The following is a 20700-nucleotide window of genomic DNA, read 5'->3' as shown; positions in this document are numbered from 1 at the left end:
AACCCGGGAGGCGGAGCTTACGGTGAGCTGAGATAAGGCCACTGCACTCCAGCCTGGGCAACAGAGCGAGACCCCATCTCAAAAAAAAAAAAAAGAAAAGAAAAGTTTCCATCCCTGGCTCCCTGGCTGGGCGTGGTGGCTCAAGCCTGTAATCCCAGCACTTTGGGAGGCTGAGACGGGCGGATCACGAGGTCAGGAGATCGAGACCATCCTGGCTAACCCCATGAAACCCCGTCTCTACCAAAAAATACAAAAAACTAGCCGGGCAAGGTGGCGGGCGCCTGTACTCCCAGCTACTCGGGAGGCTGAGGCAGGAGAATGGCGTAAACCCAGGAGGCGGAGCTTGCAGTGAGCTGAGATCCAGCCACTACACACCAGCCTGGGCGACAGAGCAAGACGCTGTCTCAAGAAAAAAAAAAGAAAGAAAAAAAGAAAAGTTTCCATCTCACCCAGGCATGGCGGCTCACACCTGTAATCCCAGCACTTTGGGAGACCGAAGCAGGAGGATCACTTGAGGTCAGGAGTTCAAGACCAGGCTGGCCAACATGGCAAAATCCCGTCTCTACTAAAAATATAAAAATTAGCTGAGCATGGTGGCATGCTCCTGTAGTCCCAGCCACCCAAGAGGCTGAGGCAGGAGAATCACTTGAACCCAGGAGGCTGAGGTTGCAGTGAACCAAGATTACGACACTGCACTCCAGCCCACCAAAGCGAGACTCCATCTGAAAAAAAAAGTTTCAGTCAGGCATGGTGGCTCACGCCTGTAATCCCAGCAGTTTGGGAAGCCGAGGTGGGCAGATCACCTGAGGTCGGGAGTTCACGACCAGCCTGACCAACATGGACATACCCCGTCTCTACTAAAAAAATACAAAATTAGCCAGGCATGGTGGGCGCATGCCTGTAATCCCAGCTTCTCAGGAGGCTGAAACAGGAGAATTGCTTGAACCTGGGAGGTGGAGGTTGCGGTGAGCTGAGATCGCACCATTGCACTCCAGCCCAGGCAACAACAGTGAAACTGTCTCAAAAAAAAAAAGGAAAAAAAAGTTTCCATCTCTTAGTGGCATCCTCCTTTCCCTCTCTTTTGTCCCTAAGGAGTACAGAAACATGGGGTGAGAGGGATGGGGTTTACGTGACTCAGTGGCCATGAAGGAAAGGGGCCTGTCCCCACACTCGTCCTTAGTATGCCATGGCTGATGTCTGATGGTCTCTGATGCAATGTCTCTTATGGCCTGGTCGCTAGGGGCCTTGCTGGCCTCCCAAGTGTGTTCAGGGCTGGTGCACTCGAGACCCTTTCCTGGGGCTAGGCTGTTCCAGGGTGCTCTCAGGACAACCGGTCCCACCTCAGTGCCTCTGAGGTGTACCTGTGACTCCAGTTCGGGCCTATTCAGGCACCCTGTGCTATGGAATTCAACACAGAGCAGAAGCCTCCCCCACCATTACAGCCTCCTTCTGCTACCACTTGTGGTCCTGTCCATGTCATAGCAGAACCAATGGTGGCTCAGGCAACCAAATCTGAAAGCCCCATTCCATAGCCTTCATTGCGCTATCAACTGTGCCACCATGACCAGCTAATTTTTGTATTTTTAATAGAGACAGGGTTTCACCATGTTGGCCAGGCTGGTCTCAAACTCCTGATGTCAGGTGATCCACCCGCCTTGGCCTCCCAGAGTGCTAGGATTACAGGCCTGAGCCCCCACGCCCAGCCACTCTCCACATTCTGGATCACACTCTGTTAGAGAAATAATATGAGCAGTGCTACTACTTGTGCCCAAATGTTTCACAGAGCTTTTACGAAACAACTCTTTACATAAAGCTTACCAACGTGGCTTTCTGGACTCAGATATAAAGGGCTGAACTGAGAGCCAACTCTGAGTGGTAGATTCATACTATCCCATGAATCATCATTTTCTTTCCAAAAACTAAGGGTGTGTTTCTGGGCCAAACCAGTGTATCTGACCCTTCTCTTAAGATGAGTGCCATTGCGGGTCTCTCAGCGATTCATACAATTAGAGATCTAGTGGGCCTACCTTAGTTTGCCAGACATTCCCAAGGATGTCTGAACCCAACAACACGTACAGCCTAGGCTAAAGGTGGTATCTCTGCTATGTATTCTTTTTTCTTCAAAATCTCTTAAGATGATAAATAGAGGCTGCAAAGTTCAAGGTATTGCTGAAATGCTGGTAAGACCGTTATTCCTCGTTCTGGAATTAGCAAAAATAACTCTTTTAAGATGCTGTAGTCTGTGGAGGCTAACTCCCTAAACTGAAAGATAAAAATGATCAAAGGAGAGGAAAATGTATTATCCTTAGACTCCCATCAGGTTCCCTCAAAGTTAAGTCCAAAATTCAATGAACAAAAGAAAATGGATTTCTTACACCTCCCTTCGGCATTCCTCTAAATAAATTCAGCCCCCATTAGTGGCTACAATATCAGAGATGATTTTATAAGTCAGTTCTATTTTTAAAAGGGGAGTGGCAATGTGGAAAATGCCTTCTTTATGATTTTCAGTGGTCTTCTTTATACTCTATGCATTTAGTCAAAATGATGTTTCTGTCAGACTCCAATTCTTTTTTTTTTTTTTTTTTTTTTTTTGAGACAGAGTCTTGCTCTGTCACCCAGGCTAGAGTGCAGTGGCACCATCTTGGCTCACTGCAAGCTCCACCTCCCAGGTTCACGCCATTCTCCTGCCTCAGCCTCCCCAGCAGCTGGGACTACGGGCACCCACCACCACGCCCAGCTAATTTTTTTGTATTTTTAGTAGAGACGGGGTTTCACCGTGTTAGCCAGGATGGTCTCCATCTCCTGACCTTTTGATCCACCCACCTCAGCCTCTCAAAGTGCTGGGATTACAGGTGTGAGCCACTGTGCCCGTCGGGACTCCAATTCTTAAATCTTATTTGACACATAAGAAAAATCAAAACCAATCTTTGATCATCTGATAGCCATTAAATCCTTAATTACAAATTAGAAGGGAATCTCCTTCACAGGCTTCCCATAATAGACATGTCTACCCTGTGTCGAATGGCATCATGTAAGAGATGAAATAACCTCTACTTTGAATCAGACACTAAACACCAGCAAGCAGGCTTTATTTAACACATGACACCATACGAGCTGACTTAAATATTCTTTTTTTTTTTTTTTTTTTTTTTTTTTTTTTTTTTTTTTTTGAGACGGAGTCTTGCTCTGTAGCCGGGGCTGGAGTGCAGTGGCCGGATCTCAGCTCACTGCAAGCTCCGCCTCCCGGGGTTAGGCCATTCTCCTGCCTCAGCCTCCGGAGTAGCTGGGACTACAGGCGCCCGCCACCTCGCCCGGCTAGTTTTTTTGTATTTTTAGTAGAGACTGGGTTTCACGGTGTTAGCCAGGATGGTCTCGATCTCCTGACCTCGTGATCCGCCCGTCTCGGCCTCCCAAAGTGCTGGGATTACAGGCTTGAGCCACCGCGCCCGGCCGACTTAAATATTCTTAACCTAAAAGTTTTGTTATCTTAGAATGTAGGAGCAGTCATCTGATAGTCAAATCAAAAATATTAAAAGAAAGAAAACCCAAAGCAATGTTCCCAAAAGTAAAAAGAGTACATGAAATGAAAGGGATTGATAGGACTCAGAAAGAATATCAAAAGCTCCCTGATTACGAGGCGGAGCTTGCAGTGAGCCGAGATCGCACCAGTGCACTCCACTCTGGGCGACAGAGCAAGACTCCATCTCTAAAAAAAAGTTCCCTGATTACATTGGAAGAAGGGTAAGACTCAGAGCAAAAGTCTCCTGGTCATTCGTCAAATATGCAGAGCTGAGGGCTCCTGAGCAATTGTGGGACTCAACCACAAAATGTGTAACTAATTACACCTATAATTAGTTATGAGCTTGGGGGATAAAAATTAAAAACGAGACGTGTTATCGAGTAACCCCAAAACAAAGACTACTACTACACTCTGAAAGCAGGTTCTTCAAAACTTTCAAACAAACATTTCATCTAGAAGAACACACACCAAACTGTTAGAGGTGATTATATGTGGGCAGTGGGATTATGGGAGATTTTTGCTTTATATGCTTTACATTTCTGTACTGCTTGAAGTTCTAACAATGAGTGTGCATTACTCTTAGGAACAGAAAGCATACTTTTAGATATTTTTGGTAAGTATATTAACATTTTCAAAAATTAAAAAAAATTATGAGCCAGCAAGAGTTTTCATTTTTATTGATTTAAGAGACAGTCTCACTCAGGCTGGAGTGCAGTGGCACAATCACAGCTCACTATAACATCATACTCCTGGGCTGAAGCAATCCTCCCACCTCAGCCTCCCAAGTAGTAGCTGGGACTATAGGTCTATAGGTGAATGCCACCATGCTCGGCTTTTTTTTTTTTTTTTTTTTTTTTGAGACAGAGTCTCGCTCTGTCGCCCAGGCTGGAGTGCAGTGGCCGGATCTCAGCTCACTGCAAGCTCCACCTCCCGGGTTTACGCCATTCTCCTGCCTCAGCCTCCCAAGTAGCTGGGACTACAGGCGCCCGCCACCTCGCCCGGCTAGTTTTTTGTATTTTTAGTAGAGACGGGGTTTCACCATGTTAGCCAGGATGGTCTCGATCTCCTGACCTTGTGATCCGCCCGTCTCGGCCTCCCAAAGTGCTGGGATTACAGGCTTGAGCCACCGCGCCCGGCCTTTTTTTTTTTTTTTGAGAGACAAAGTCTGGGTATGTTGCCCAGGCTGGTCTCAAATTCCTGGTGTTAAGCAATCCTCCCACCTTGGCCTTGAGCCATGCCACCCAGCCAGGGAACTTTGAAGTAATTTTTTATTCATCCATTCCTTCATATTTCACAGGCAATCAATCACCCATTTTCTGTCCATTCTTCTCTGAAATGCGTCTCCCTGTTTCTTTTTCTGTTCCCTCTGCCACTCCGGGTATTTGTCACCTCATACAGAATTATTTAAAATCATCCTAACAGGGCTTCCCTGATTCCTAGTTCTCTTTAAAAAAAAAAAAAAAAAAAAATTTTTTTTTCCTTTCTTTTTTCAGAGACAAGGTCTAACTATGTTGCTCAGGTTGGTCTTGAACTCCTCATTTCAACCTCTCAAGTAGCTAGGACTACAGGTGCCCCCACCACGTCCAGCATTAGCTCTCTTCCTGTTAATCTACTTCACATACTACTACCAGATTAACCTTCTAAAAATGTCACTTCTTTCATATCACTTTCTAACTTACAGTAAAAATCGTGTGCCCTTTATAACCCGGTCCTACCCAACCAACGTAAACTTATTTCTCACTACTCTCTTAAATACGTCTCTGCTCAGTGCAGCCCAGTCATCTCCCATCCCTGGCTCCCCTCACCTGAGTCAGGCACTATTATCATCCCTCTTTTACACAGAGGAAATTGAGGCGTAGAGAGATTAAGTGACCCATTTAAAATATCCTAGCCAGTGAATAGGAAAGGCAAAATTCAAATATAGATCTGACTCACAGCCCATGCTCTTCTCTATTACCTTCACAGTAGGAGATGAAAGGGAGAAAGCTTACAGGGAAGGGTGCCAGAGGCATCAAGAATTTATTCTCTACCACGCTCCAGTTTCTCCACACTCTCAAACTCAGTACTGCTGTGATGTTTCCAAAATGCTGCCTAGCTTTAGGAACTTCTTCAGACTCTAATCATATCACTTGAGCTGAGCGATACTCCGTGACAGCCCTAAATAACCCTCAAATGAAAGAGTAAATGCAGCAAATGACACTGAGAAAGTAAGTGACGGAGCTAACATTTAGGGAGCAGCTACATAACCAAGCACTGAGTGACAGATAATTGATTTACCAAGAACCTTATGTTCACAAAGAATTCACAAATTGCCTAGTTTTCTGTTATCTGTTGCCGCACAACAAACCACCCAAAACTTAATGACTTAAAACAGCAACGATGACTTATTATTTCACAGAATTTTATAACCTGGGCTGGGCTCAGCTGGGCAGTTCTTCTGTTCCACATGCTATCTACTACAGCTGGAATATCCACAATGGTTTTTTCACTCTCATTTCTTGGGACCCCATCTGGAATGGCTGGAATAACTGGGGAATGGTCAAGCATTCATCTTCTATTCCATATGGTCTCCTCTGCAAAGTAGCCAGATTTCTCTACATGACTCAGGGTTCCAAGAGCAGGCATTCCAAGAGAACAAGCTGCAACATGAGTATTACTCAAGTCTCTGTTTGTATTACACTTGCTAATATCTCATGTGCCAGAGCAAGTCACATGCCCAAGCTCATAGTCAATTTTGGAGACAACACCAGGGCATGAACGCCGAGATGCATGATTCACTGGGGCCTGCCACATTTGATCAAGGCGAGCAGGTGTGACAGGCTGAGCACACTTTCTGATACCATATGGGATATTATACGGGATTTGTATTTATTATTTGCTTATAGTCTATCTCTCCTAACAAGACTGTAAGTTCAAAGAGGGCAAGAGCTTTGTTTTATTCCTATATAAACAGTATTTAGAACGGTGGCACAGAGTTAGTGGCCAACAAATTGTTAAATGAGTATTGAGAAAAACATCAGAGATACTGGTTATAGAAGACTGCCAAAGTCTACAGTGCAAAAGAGTCATTATCTCAGTGGAAAAATTAAAGATTCTAGAAACATCATTGGCACAGCTTTTGCCCTTTCCAGGCCTACAGAGGCTGATGGAGAATGATGTTGTAGCTGGGCCTCTGAGTAGATGAAGGCGTCTGTTATGAAGAAATCAAATCCATTCTATGCAGCTATTAATGATGATGTAGACCTAGATTTGCTATAAGGAAGTATATTAATGACACATTATTAGCTCAAAAGGGCAAATTTCAGAACTTTATATACAGTTAAATTCCATTTGCTCTTTTTTTTTTTTTTTGAGACAAAGTCTCGCTCTGTCACCCAGGCTGGAGTGCAGTGGCAGGATCTTGGCTCACTGCAACCTCCAAGTCCCAGGTTCAAGCGATTCTCCTGCCTCAGCCTCCCGAGTAGCTGGGATTACAGGCGCCCACCTTCATGCATGGCTAATTTTTTTTGTATTTTTAGTAGAGACAGGATTTCACCATGTTGGCGAAGCTGGTCTTGAACTCCTGACCTTGTGATTCACCCACCTTCGCCTCCCAAAGGACTGGGATTACAGGTGTGAGCCACGGTGCCCGGTCTATTTGCATATTTTGAAAGCTCTGCATATAGATGCCAAAAGGTACATCTTTAAAAAATTTTCTGAAAGATTCGCCAAAAACTAGTAACCAGTGCCTACCTTTAAGGAGAGGATAAGAAAAAAACCTAGGGTTCAGGTAAGTAACGTGAGGGAGACTTGAAGCTCAGTAATAGGTTCATGGGCTTTATTATACTATTCTCCCTACTCTTGCACAGGCTAGGGATTTTCCATTAAAAAGGGTGTTTTAAAAATATGTCTGGGCCTGGGCACCATGGCTCACGCCTATAATCCTAACACTTTGGGAGGCCAAAGCAGGATCATTTGAGACAGGAGTTCAAGGCTTCAGTGAGCTAATCATTGCGCCACTGCACTCCAACCTTGGTGACAGAGACCCTATCTCTTGAAAAAAATAATAAATTAAAAATGTTAAAATAAGGCTGGACATGGTGGCTCATGCCTGTACTCCCAGGACTTTGGGAGGCCAAGGTGGGTGAACCACCTGAGGTCAGGAGTTCGAGACCAGCCTGGCCAACATGATGAAACCCTGTCTCTACTAAAAATACAAAAATTAGCCAGGCGTGGTGGCGGGCACCTGTAATCCTAGCTACTTGGGAGGCTGAGGTGGGAGAATCGCTTGAACCCAGGAGGTGTAGGTTGCAGTGAGCCAAGATCTGGGCAACAAGAGTGAAACTCAGTCTCAATCAATCAATCAATCAAAAAAATAAGTCTGGCTGCAGAGTGGAGGATGGAGATGGGAGAAGGTCAAAACTGGAAGGCAAAAAGACAAACTAGGAAGCTAATGCTGAAGTTCCTTAAGAAATATAACACTTTAGGATGGGCACGGTGGTTCACGCCTATAATCCCAGCACTTTGGGAAGGCAAGGCAGGCAGATCACGAAATCGAGACCATCCTGGCCAACATGGTAAAACCCCGTCTCTACTAAAAATACAAAAAAATTAGCTGGGCATGGTAGCATGCGCCTACAGTCCCAGCTGCTTGGGAGGCTGGGGCAGGAGAATCACTTGAACCTGGAAGGCAGAGGTTGCAGGGAGCTGAGATTGCGCCACTGCACTCCAGCCTGGCGACAGAGTGGGACTTCATCTCAAAAAAAAAAAAAAAAAAAAAAATAGCACTTTGGGCCAGGGTTAATCTTAGTTTTCTGTATGTGGTAAGATTTCAGGTGATTGTAATTTATTTCAATTAATTTATTTGTGACAAGGTCCTGCTGTTCAGAAGGGTCATGAACTCCTGGGCTCAAGTGATCCTCCAACCTCAGCCTTCCAAGTATCTGGGATTAAAGGAACAGGCCACCATGCCCAGCTCTATATTCATTTTTATTTATCTGAACAGTGTCATTTTTCCACAATGATCATGTGTAACTAGAATAATTTTTTAAGTTCATAGTCAATTCCACACTGCTTCAGTGAGTCAGGATTGGAGACACCCAATAAGCTTCGAAACAGCTTACTTAGTCTGTACAACTGCAAAGTGAACTCAGTGTGAAATAAAACACATCACTTTCTAAAGTTTGAAATTTAGCATCTTAATAAAATTAACGCAATTATTTTGCCGAAGACTGCTGCAAGCAGGCGCACCACCCAATTAGGAACTGGGGTCACAGAAACCTGGCTTGATCCTGACCAGCAATGTGATCTTGGAACGATCCTTCCCAATGTCTGAGCCTTATTGTCATCTTCCATTTCATTACCATAACTATTTATTTATATAGTAATTACTGAGTGTCTCCTATGTGCCAGGCACTTTTCAAGACACTGAAAATATAAAAGTAAACTAGGGGCCAGGTGCAGTGGCTCACACCTGTAATCCCAGCACTTTGGGAAGCCAAGGCCGGCAGATCACTTGAGTTCAGGAGTTCCAGACCAGCCTTGCCAACATGGTGAAACTCCATCTCTAATAAAAATAGAAAAATTAGCAGGGCATGGTGGCGCCTCACCTGTAGTCCCAGCTACTCGGGAGGCTGAGGCATGAGAATCGCCTGAACCTGGGAGGTGAAGGTTGCAGTAAGCCAAGATTGTGCCACACTGCATTCCAGGCTGGGTGACAGAGCGAGACTCTGTCTCATTTACCAAAAAAAAAAAAAAAGTAAACAGGAGTTTACGAACTAAGTAAGAGCTTGCATTCTAATGAGAGACAAAGACAATGAACAGAATAAGTAAATTCTACAAACCATTCACAAGTGGTAAAAACTATAGAGAGAACTAAAGCAGAAACACGTAAGTACGGGGAGAAAGATGAAATTTTTTCAAAGTGTCAGAAAAAGCCCACCTTGAGAGCAACATCTGAGCAACAATTTTCATTTGTAATGAGAAAATACCAACTTTGTAAGGTTGTTACAAGCCTCGTTAACACAGCACAGGCCTCACCTGAAAGCTTGTTAGAAGCGCAGAATCTCAGGTCCCATCTCAGACCTACAGAATCAGAATCTGTATTTTAACAAGGTCCCCAGGTGATTTGTAAGCATATCAAAGTTTGAGAAACATTAATTAAAAGAATTAAATATTTGTGTCTGAACCAGGGCTGGCATATTATAAGGCACTCAATAGATTCAATAACTCTTAGTTTTCTTTCCCCATTAACATAACCCTTATATCTTTCTAGTTATAATTAAGAATAAACGGCCTGGCACAGTAGCTCATGCCTGTAATCCCAGCACTTTGGGAGGCTGAGGTGGGAGGATTGCTTGAGGCTGGGAGTTTGAGACCAGCTTGGATAACACATTGTGACACCAACTGTACAAAAAAATAAAATTAAATTGGCCGGGCGCGGTGGCTCAAGCCTGTAATCCCAGCACTTTGGGAGGCCGAGACGGGCGGATCACAAGGTCAGGAGATCGAGACCATCCTGGCTAACACGGTGAAACCCCGTCTCTACTAAAAAATACAAAAAACTAGCCGGGCGAGGTGGCGGGCGCCTGTAGTCCCAGCTACTCAGGAGGCTGAGACAGGAGAATGGCCCGAACCCGGGAGGCGGAGCTTGCAGTGAGCTGAGATCCGGCCACTGCACTCCAGCCTGGGCGACAGAGCGAGACTCCGTCTCAAAAAAAAAAAAATAAATAAATAAATAAATAAAATTAAATTAAATTAAAAAATAAAAATAGCATTGAGAGTCTCTTCAATTAATTACGAATATTAAGCATATCCTGCCATTTACTTCCTTGTGGATCTAGCAGAAAATCTGAAAATAAAGCCAAGTTGCAGACAGAAGACAAATTCACATGCAGACAAATTAAAACTCCTGACTACATTAAAGTCTCTCATTGGTGGCCAAATTTCAGTATAATCTTTGCTAATGTTTTTCACCACCCACAAATAAGAGAGACTAAGTGTGTCCCTTGACATTTGGAGATAAGGAAGTCCACCTTAAAAAACAAGAGGCCAAAATGTTGGGGAAATCCTCTGGTGATAAAGGGAAAGCAAAATTTAAAGATAGAACAAAAAATAAGTAATTCAGGTTGCTGAAGTATTGTTTTCGTTTACAAAAACAGCAACTTGAGACGATATACACCTTTACGATTTTTCTTATAATTTGCCTCCTGCAAATAAGCTTAAGTCCTTGTCTCCTTTAGTTTCCCAGGTCGCCGTCCTCTTCTCTTTCCTAGCTAAATATCACAACATACTTCCTTACTGCCTTCCATCTTTTCTTCAACGCTTACGTAAATTTTGATTTCAAAAGCAAAGGCACAATTGCGTTCTTCTAGCCCTAGTTACGCAGTAATATAAGGACCCGTGGAAACCTGCAGGTTGCCACGTTCATTGCAAAGTGTCCACAGTAAAGATAAAGGAGAAATTCCCCCGGCAATGAAAATGAGAATGAGATAAATTACCAAATTACATTAAAAGCGTGCTCTAATAGAGATTTAAAGTTCCTCTCAGAAATCCCGGAGGATTTTGACTTGAAGCAAAAGTGAGCTTCTTCTGGGTGGTGGAAAAGTAAACTGTTAACTATTTACTTTAGTGGTGGTAGGTGCTGGGAAGGAAGTGAGGCGAAATGCCTCTGCAGGTGACGGTGCAAGCCAATACCAGGAGGTCAAGTCACCAGTGTCCCTTCGGCCCTTAAGTCCAGGGAAACGCAAGGCAAGGGACTAGAGGACCACCCCCACCTTTCTCGAGCCCTTTCCCCGCCCATAAATGGCGGCGGTGGCGAAGATCCGGGCCCGCCGCGCGAGGCACTCTGGGAGCGGAAGAAGAAGGCCGCGCGAGGGCTGACGAACCGGAAGAAGAGGCGCTGGGCCTGAAAGCGCCCCGGTAATCGTTATAGCTGCCGGTGTTTGCGGGAAGCAGGGGACCAGGCCTGGCGAGCGGGGTTTGTCGCGATGCCGGAGCTGGCGGTGCAGAAGGTGGTGGTCCACCCCCTGGTGTTGCTCAGTGTGGTGGATCATTTCAACCGGTGAGAGAGCGGCCTATAGCGGAGCCGGCGGCGCCGCCGCTGCTGAGTCACGGGCACGCTGGGGATGGCGCGGCGGCCGCGGGCGACCTGGGGACGCAGACAGGGAGGCTGGTGACCCTTACTTGTTCAGGAGCGCAGACCAGCCTCGGCTCACGATGCCGGAGTCATCCAACCTCCCGCCCCTGCTCCAGCCGCCGCCACTCCGGGACCTGGGCTGCCTGTTCCGTTTACCCAGTGTGTTTTACAGAGTTCCCTTTCCGAGTTCGTTTTGCCGAAGTTCGTTTTACCGAAATCTGGGTGATGCCGGGGGTCGGGGGATGCGGCTAGCTTTAGTTGGCCCTGACCCCCGCCCCCAAGCTCGTGTCTGTCACTTCGTTTTGCCGAAATCTGAATGAAGCCAGGGTGGGGCGGAGGCAGGCTAGCTTCATTTGGCTCTGACCCCTGTCCCCCAGGGTCGTATCTTCGTTTGACCTAGTTGGTTTCAGTGAAATGTGAATGATGTCTGGATGATGCACGGGTGGGGCGAAGGGGGCTAGCTTCATTTAGCCCCGCCCCCAGGCTATCTGTGTTTATCTTCGTTTGATCGAGTTAGTTTCACCGAAATATGGATGATGCCGGAGTGGGGCACAGGGGGGGCTACCTTCATTTGGCCCCGACCCCCGCCCCAGGGTCGTATTTATGTTTATCCTCGTTTAACCAAGTTAATTTCACCGAAATGTGAATGATGCTTGGATGATGCTGGAGTCGGGCAGAGGGGGCTAGCTTCAATTTGTCCCTGACCCCTGCCCCCAGGTTCGTATCTATGTTTGTCTTCACTTGACCGAGTTCCTGTTATCGAAATCTGGATGATGCTCTGCACCAGGAAGGGCTTCCTGGATCAGCTGTGGTTTTAACCCATTAACATTTTTAAATGGGAATCTGATTAGACTCCGTCTCAAAAAAAGAAAGTACATATGTATATATAGTATATATGGATTATATACAGATGTATATATATTAGATAGATAGATGAGGTTTCCGTTTGTTTTTTTTTTTAAACATGAGGCTGGGCATGGTGGCTCACGCCTGTAATCCCAGCACTTTGGGAGGCTGAGACGGGAGGATCACTTGAGCCCAGGAGTTCGAAGCTGTCGTGAGCTCAGATCATGCCACTGCACTCCAGCCTGGGTGAGAGTGAGACCTTGTCTCCGAGAAAAAAAAAAAAAAAGAAAGAGAGAGAGAGACCAGTTGGAGATTTGGACCATAATGAATAAGGTAAGGAAACATCTCAGAGGTCATCTAGTAAGCTCACTGTTTGAGGGTGTACATCCACCACCCCTTGGCTTTGGAGCTGTTCATCCTGCTAGACCTGTTGCACGTTTCTAAGTTTTACAAGATTGTTAGTTGAATTGGCAAATGTAAAGACCCAGTTCAGAGCATCTGCTATAAAGCCATTGTTGCAGAGTGTCCATTCTCCTGCGACTTGCTCTGTGCAACTAATTCAGCTGGAGCCATAAAAGGACCCTCAGCCTAGGATATGTTGGCTTTTCTACAGTAGAGGAATTACTATTTTTCTCCCATGGGATACTAGGGGCAGGCACCATTTCAGTTCTATTCAAGCACTTGTTAAGAGCACTAGCTTTTAGACTGGCCTGGTGGCACATGCCTCTAATCCTCGCACTTTCAGAGACCGAGGTGGGTGGATTGCTTGAGCTTAGGAGTTCAAGACCAGCCTGGGCCACATGGTGAAAATCCCTTCTCTACAAAAAAAAAAAAAAAATTACCGAAGTGTGGTGGTAAGTGCCTGTAGTCTCAGCTACTCGGGAGGCTGAAGTGGGAGGATCACTTGAATCTGAGAAGTAGAGGCTGCAATGAGCCAAGATTGTGCCACTGGACTCCAGCCTGGGCAACAGAGTGAGACCTTGTCTCAAAAACAAAGAAGAGCACTAGCTTCTCTATCAAGTAAGTGTAGGGTTTTAAAAACCCAAATGGACTTTGGTAGACCAAAACAAAAGCCCATGAGTATGGAAGTTTCCCTTGAAGTTGGAAACTCAATTTCCCCCTTACCGCTCCCCCCGCCCCTGAAAATTAGAGGCACCAGAAATACACAATCATTAACTTTGTTTGATTCAAACCCAAACCTAGTAACCATTTATAGATTTGCCAACTATATGCTAAGAAAAATACTACAATTAAACCAATGTGAAACTAGCCTCCCAAAGTGCTGAGATTACAGGCATGAGCCACCGTGCCTGGCCTACTCTAGCATCTTTATTCCAAAAAAGATTTCAGGATGAGAAAAGTTTAAAGGAGAAAGAAAGCTGCAAAGAAAAAGTTAAATTTGGTAGAGTGGCTTAAATGTGTTTTCAGACTAAGATCTGGGAAGTTTTCATTTTCTTCATTTTAAATTTCTGTGAAGTCTGAAATTTTCCCAAGCATGTATTACTTCACAGTCAATGTTAAGTAAAAACTGCCAGTGTGTGTCAGCACCAAGTTTGTGAATTGCCCCTTATAGTTAATACCAACCTAACCCTATTACATTGGTTTAGAGAGGTTAGTTCCTAGGTAAACTAAATTGTATCTGTGCCATTGATACTTCCCATTGAGTATCTCATTGTTGGATCCATGCTTCTGTGCTAACCTATCCACACTGACCATCTGTTTTCTCGTTCAGAATCGGCAAGGTTGGAAATCAGAAGCGCGTTGTTGGTGTGCTTTTGGGCTCATGGCAAAAGAAAGTACTTGATGTATCGAACAGTTTTGCAGGTAAAAGACAAATTTTGTGTTTTTCTGAGCATGATTAAAATGTCAGTTGACTTTTTAAGAAAATAAACTCTTGTTACCACTTTTGACTACAACCCACAGATTGTGTCAGAATTGCTTAAGTATAGAAAAGAACCTGAAGATTGCACACTAGACCAGGCAGTAAATACTTTAGACTTGTAGGCCATGTGGTCTCCACTGCACCTGCTCCCCTCTGCTGTTGTAGTGCAGGAGCTGCTATAGACAACATGTAAACAAACGATGAGAGTGGCAGTATTGCAGCAACCCTCTATAAAAACAGGCAGCTGGCAGTTTGTCAACCCCCACAAACTGTTCAACCATGCTTCTTATAGGTAGAGTAAGGGGAGAGATGGGGAACTTTACCCGTGTGTGAATCCTCACAAGAACGTATCCATGTATTATTTGGATGATTAAAGCAACAACATGCTGGATGACCTCTGGACTAGAGGTCACTAACTCTGGTGTCTAAAACGACCAGCTAATAATGTCATTCGCCAAATGGAAAATACCAGGAAATTACTGGGCTTCTAAAAAACTGAAAAGCATGTGTTTTTTAAAGAGCTACAACCTCTACCTGGCTGTAGCTGGTAGTTGCCAGGTATTCCAGTTTTTTAAGAGAAGCTGGAGGTCTGGATTTTTCTGTGAACTCTCCCAGTTTTTGAGGACAGCTCAAAAAAAAAAATTTTAATATCGTGTTGGGCAAGTGAAACACGTAAGTGAATCAGAACTAGCCTGAGGGTCTTTACTTGTGACTTTTGTTCTAGGTTTCTACCAAGCACCCTAAACTAACTTTTTTTTTCCTCTTTAGTTCCTTTTGACGAAGATGACAAAGACGATTCTGTGTGGTTTTTAGACCATGATTATTTGGAAAACATGTATGGAATGTTTAAGAAAGTCAATGGTACGTCTTGATGTTCTAAGGTGTTACAGCATAGAATTGATCTGTGTGTATGGGGTCTTCTGTTTGCTTTTCTTTAACATCAAGGCCCTTTCAGTTGGCTACACTTAGTTAAGACTAGTGGGAGTAGAAGAATAAGGTAGAATAAATGAAAAACTAGAGTAGCAATTTAAGGCCAAATAGGCCACCTGGGTTTGGGTAAGAGGGGAAATAACGCTCTAATTGCGGCTGAAAAGTGAAGAACCGTCCAGTAAAATCAGTCTTCCATTAGAGTTTTAGTACCACCAGGGTACATATGTCTGGAATTTTCAAAGAGGTAAAGGACATAACTTCTTATCCTTTTTGAGGGAGTTGTATCGAGCTTCATGAAATAGTTAAAGCCCACTAATTTTTTTCCTTCCTAGCCAGAGAAAGAATAGTTGGCTGGTACCACACAGGCCCTAAACTACACAAGAATGACATTGCCATCAACGAACTCATGAAAAGATACTGTCCTAATTCCGTAAGTGCTCTCTATTTTTAAAACTCTTGAATGATTTTTTGCCAGCCAGCTCAAGTAAGAGCATCCAGGGAAGAATTTGAGTAGCAAATCTGCTTACTGCTTTATCTCCATAAACTTCTGTTAATTTGTAGTGCTCTGTGAAATATACTGTAACCTAATACATTTGATAAATAACAGGTTACACCTGCTAAGTACCAGGTGTATGAGTTATGTAATCCTCTCAGTAACTGTATATCCTCTTTAGGAATGAGAAAACAGGTTTAGAATGGTTAGGAAGGTCTGGTAAGGGGTGGGACTGGGATTGAAATTTTGGCTGTATTGACTCTAATGTCCTTGTGCTAGGCACTGTACTGCCCCTCAGCTTGTTAATGAAGGGGATCGAAAAGCAGAAAAAACGATGAGATCATTTGAAGTATAAATGCATTTTTGCTGAAAATTCTGGTTCATTTCTAATTGAAGAGAAGAAATAGCTTTAGTAATTGTGAGAGGAATGCCTGAAATTACCCCTTTTGTGCTGGACGTGAGATGATTTGCTAAGATGTGTTTCTCGGCCAGGTATTGGTCATCATTGATGTGAAGCCGAAGGACCTAGGGCTGCCCACAGAAGCGTACATTTCAGTGGAAGAAGTCCATGATGTGAGTCATCTTGCCATGAACCTGGGGGGTTCGACTTGCCGCTTATTGGGTGATGGGCTTTTTTTTTCTTTTTTCAATTTTCAGGTCAACAAATCCTTTGTCTCTATAACAAAAGAAGGTAGTTAAGTTTTTTCCCCTTTGACTTTTTTGATCACCACATTTTGGAAATGGAGAGGAACATAGAAATCTAAATTCCATCCAGGCACAGTGGCTCACCCAGTGCTTTGAGAGGCAGAGGTGGGAGGATTGCCTAAGCCTAGGAGTTGAGGACCAGCCTGGGCAACATAGCGAGACCCCTACAAAAATAAAAACATTAGCCAGGCATGATGGTCCATGCCTGTATTCCAAGCTACTCAGGAGGTTGAGACGGGAGGATTGTCTGAGCCCAGGAGTTCAAGCTTACAGTGAGCTATGATCACGCCACTGCATTCCAACCTGTGCGACAGTGAGACCCTGTCCCCCAAAAACACAAAACAGAAATCCAGATTCCCCTTTTACAAATGAAAACTTTAAGGGATGAATTACGGTCTCCTTTTGGGTTTAGATTTGCAGTATTTATCCTTACTTTCAGTTTTAAGATTTGGAAAAGGATGTTTTAGGATAGCTTTGTGCAAATGTTCCTTGCATTGAGTTCTGTCTTCCTGGAGCTTTTCTCTTTGCCTGGCTACCAGGGAACTTAGATCCAATGTATCACCTAGTTGCAGTAGGGCTTTCATCCCTGTTTTGACCCAGTTGTTTTTAGTGAATTTTTCTCCTGCCTCTTTAGAAAAGGAATTGAGGTTGCTCATACACACGCACCCCAATGAAGCAAGATTTTTTTTTTAGTAGGAGATAAAGGGGATATACGGGTCATGTTACCAGATGAAACTCAAGAAGAATTAGTGCCTATAAAGGTTACCAAGAAATCCTACAAGACGGTTAAAGGTTCTGACCATCTTGGCATGCAAAGCAAAGAGAATGCCCCTTGCAGGATTAACCCTATCCTGAATAAAATAATCACAGCTCACTTCTGTAGCACTTAGTGTGAATGGAGTGACTTGCCCAAGGTCTCGGAGCTCCCTTATTACATACATGGCGGCACCAGATTTGAACCCAGCTAGCCTGGCTGTGGAGCCTGTGCTCTTACCACTGTGCTGTCCTCCCTTGCACACAGTTTACAGCCTTTTGCAGGAGACGTACAGCCTCTTCTGGCAGAGTCTGAGAAAAGTATCTTCCGAGTCCCTTCAGGATGTCACTGGGTGCCCACCAGGAACCATGTCCCCAGTGGATCCTTTGATTAATTCAGACCGCCAGAAAGCCAGCTATGCTGATTGCATTGGTTTGGGCACTCTGGAATCGTTTGATCCAAGAGACAAAAAAGGGCTAAACGTTACATTTTCTGGCACAAACTTGCTTCAGTACAGATACTCTGTATATTGTCCATTCTAGAAAGAACTATATACTTTTTTTTTTTTAAAAAAAAGATAATCTCGCTCTGTTGCTCTGGCTGGAGTGCAGTGGTGTGATCTCAGCTCACTGCACCCTCCACCTCCCAGGTTCAAGTGATTCTCATTCTTCAGCCTCCAGAGTAGCTGGAATTACAGGCGCCCGCCACCACACCTGGCTAGTTTGTGTGTTTTTTTTGTAGAGGGTTTTTTGCCATGTTGCCCAGGCTGGTCTCGAATTCTCGGCATTCCAAAGTGCTGAGATTACAGGTGTGAGCCACCATGCCCAGCCAGAACAATACACTTTTAAGAATCAACCTGAGACTTCCCTGTGTGTCCATCCCAAGTGTGGGCTTGAGGGAATTTCCAGATTTTCTCAACTCCCAGTGCCCCAGCAGACTGCATCACTGAGCAGCACCACAGTGATGTCAGCTTTGAAGGCTAAACTTTCAAAGCAAGCCTTACCCACCCTTGCCATAGAAAATTCTCAGTCATGCACCCATTAAATGAGCTGACGTAAAGCAAGAGACTCAAGGTGCGAAAAGGAACACACATCAGTTTGTTTCTGGAAAATAAATAATTATAGTTAGGCTTCCTCTCCCAGGATGGAACCCCAACCTCAAAAACATTTGAACACGTGACCAGTGAAATTGGAGCAGAGGAAGCTGAGGAAGTTGGAGTTGAACACCTGTTACGGTGAGAGCCTAGTACAGCATCAAAATAATGCGCTGCCCGAGAGGCCACACAGTGTAAGGAAGAGGTTTGTGTCAAGAGTATGGAGACCTGGGTTCCAGTCCTGGCCATCCACTAACAAGTCTGCCATTCTGAGCAAATCACAGTCTCTTTCCAGACCTTTGTTTTCTTGTCTGTACATTGAAATGTTTGAACTACATCAACTGTAAATATCTTGAGTTACAATTTATGACTCTGTGGATAGCATACCTTGTCTGGAAACTAGAATGTTGACTGTGAGGGAAGAGAGGTGTGAGAATGCAGGCCTGCACTCCACTAGATGTCCTTCTCAACAAATGTAGCCCATTTTCTAGAGAGAATCTTCATCTCGGGGTAGCTTTTGTTTTAAAATCCTATATCTATATAATCCTTATTTGAAAGGGGTCATAGTTTTATCAGTCAGTGAGGTTCCTTCCAGTTCTAAAAATTACCATCTCTTAAATTTAAGCTTCTCGATATTCTGGAGATGCAGGTAGAGAAAATGCCATCCTTTTAAGAACAGGAAAGCCGAGATAGCTTCAGTACAAGGCTACCCAGAAAGTTATTGGCAGATCCAAACTGTTCACGTAAACAATCTCTTTTTTTCTTAAGTGAAAATGGTTTTATTTTAGCTCTCTTTTCTAATTATTTTTTGAAAAATGTCCTGTGATGAGAAAGATAAAACATGTGGCTCCGAATGATAACAATTTCGTAATTGATAACTAAATCTTTATCAAATGGAAAAGTGACATTTTTCTTTTAAAAACTTGCCGCACCCAACAAAGCTAGGTATTTTCTTAGAATGTAAGAACTTGCGTGATAACATGGTACCGATGCCTTTTCCTGCCCTTTCTAACTGCGGGTTATTACAGAGACATCAAAGACACGACGGTGGGCACTCTGTCCCAGCGGATCACAAACCAGGTCCATGGTTTGAAGGGACTGAACTCCAAGCTTCTGGATATCAGGAGCTACCTGGAAAAAGTCGCCACAGGCAAGCTGCCTATCAACCACCAGATCATCTACCAGCTGCAGGACGTCTTCAACCTGCTGCCAGACGTCAGCCTGCAGGAGTTTGTCAAGGCCTTTTACCTGAAGACCAACGACCAGATGGTGGTAGTGTACTTGGCCTCGCTGATCCGTTCCGTGGTCGCCCTGCACAACCTCATCAACAACAAGATTGCCAACCGCGATGCAGAGAAGAAAGAAGGGCAGGAGAAAGAAGACAGCAAAAAGGATAGGAAAGAGGACAAGGAGAAAGATAAGGAAAAGAGTGATGTAAAGAAAGAGGAGAAAAAGGAGAAAAAGTAAAACATGTATTAAATAGCTTTTTTAATTTGTAAATTAAAATCTTACAAACTAAATCAGTCTGCTGCTAGAGGGTTCTTTTCCGCCGGCGTGCTTGTTAGGAAGCTGGCCCGCCAAGAGCCCTCTGCCTCGGCCACTCTTGCTGTGGAGCTACCTGGAAGCGTATGGAGACTGAGCTCAAACCTGCACTGCGGCTTCAGCTGCTGTGAGCTGGGGATATGATAGTCAGCTCAGGCTTCAGATTGTGTGAGAAAAATGAGGAGAAATCAACAAAGCGTTTTGCTACTCTTCATTCGTTTCTCTGTAAAACCAGAAGTTGAATTTTCCCCATGTTGAAAGATTCTTGGGGTCTGTTTGGAATTTTACACAGTCGCTAAATGGAATGCATGAATTCCATCATGTTTTCTGCCTGGTAACACGTAGAGTCCAGACCCTTCTGAACTCTGCCGACAATACCACACCATGTTTTGGACCCATAGCTCTGGCATTCTCAGGGGTTGTGATCCAGCTCCATATATTGTTTACCTTCAAAGACACAATTAAATGACTTGATTTTTAAGGCTGTGTTCTAGTCGTTTTTGACTTTGGGAGTAGTGATCCGTTGTTTCCAGAAGCAGCCAAGGCAGCCTTCGATTGGAGCTGCCTTAAGGAGTTCTCTTGGACTTGGTATCATTTATGAAAGAGCATCTCGTTCCCCTAAATGGAAACAGGCAGTCTGCTGTAGTGAGGAGAGTTCTCTGAGCCCAGAAGACCCAGGTTCTAGTTTGTACCTCAGATCCGTCATTTGTGAGGTGATAGGTTGCAGTCAGTCATCTCTGAAGTCCCCAGAACAGTGTTTCAAAAGGGACACATTTACCACTGTAGCAGCTGTAAGTACCTCAGACCACAGGCCAAACA

The 20700-nt window shown here is 44.4% G+C and overlaps 1 protein-coding gene and 1 long non-coding RNA gene across 5 annotated transcripts in view; one reads left to right on the top strand and one right to left on the bottom strand.

Annotated features, from left to right (window-relative positions):
* LOC102124440 (uncharacterized) overlaps positions 1–11294 on the bottom strand; it is a 48288-nt gene extending 36994 nt beyond the window's left edge. The window contains exons 1-2 of one of the 3 annotated variants that reach the window (XR_010583899.2): positions 10999–11294; positions 9539–9583 (exon numbers count right to left, since the gene is read on the bottom strand). This is a non-coding gene — a long non-coding RNA (uncharacterized lncRNA). The remainder of the gene's footprint in view (positions 1–9538; positions 9584–10998) is intronic. The other 2 variants (XR_012429109.1, XR_012429110.1) reach the window with 2 other exon arrangements.
* A 92-nt stretch (positions 11295–11386) lies between these two features.
* PSMD7 (proteasome 26S subunit, non-ATPase 7) lies at positions 11387–20362 on the top strand. Of its 2 annotated transcripts, XM_005592397.3 has the most exons (7): positions 11387–11561; positions 14215–14306; positions 15133–15225; positions 15627–15724; positions 16280–16360; positions 18389–18480; positions 19368–20362. In XM_005592397.3, exons 1-7 carry the CDS (start codon positions 11488–11490, stop codon positions 19804–19806), a joined length of 969 nt encoding a protein of 322 aa, XP_005592454.1. In that variant the 5' UTR covers positions 11387–11487; the 3' UTR covers positions 19807–20362. The 2 variants fall into 2 exon arrangements, with proteins under 2 accessions (XP_005592454.1, XP_005592455.1); XM_005592398.5 differs by lacking the exon at positions 18389–18480 and having other exon boundaries at positions 19368–19859.
* Positions 20363–20700: the final 338 nt, after the last annotated feature.

Source organism: Macaca fascicularis, chromosome 20 (assembly GCF_037993035.2).
Source record: "Macaca fascicularis isolate 582-1 chromosome 20, T2T-MFA8v1.1".
NCBI classification, from domain to species: Eukaryota; Metazoa; Chordata; class Mammalia; order Primates; family Cercopithecidae; genus Macaca; species Macaca fascicularis.
This window is presented reverse-complemented; position numbering and strand designations above follow the sequence as displayed.

Excerpts from the sequence above, each read along its gene's own strand:
- PSMD7 (XM_005592397.3), top strand. The coding sequence starts at position 11,488 with ATGCCGGAGCTGGCGGTGCAGAAGGTGGTGGTCCACCCCCTGGTGTTG. Across the intron at positions 14,307-15,132 it reads TGTATCGAACAGTTTTGCAG|TTCCTTTTGACGAAGATGAC; the intron begins GTAAAAGACAAA and ends TTTCCTCTTTAG. Across the intron at positions 16,361-18,388 it reads CAGTGGAAGAAGTCCATGAT|GATGGAACCCCAACCTCAAA; the intron begins GTGAGTCATCTT and ends TTCCTCTCCCAG.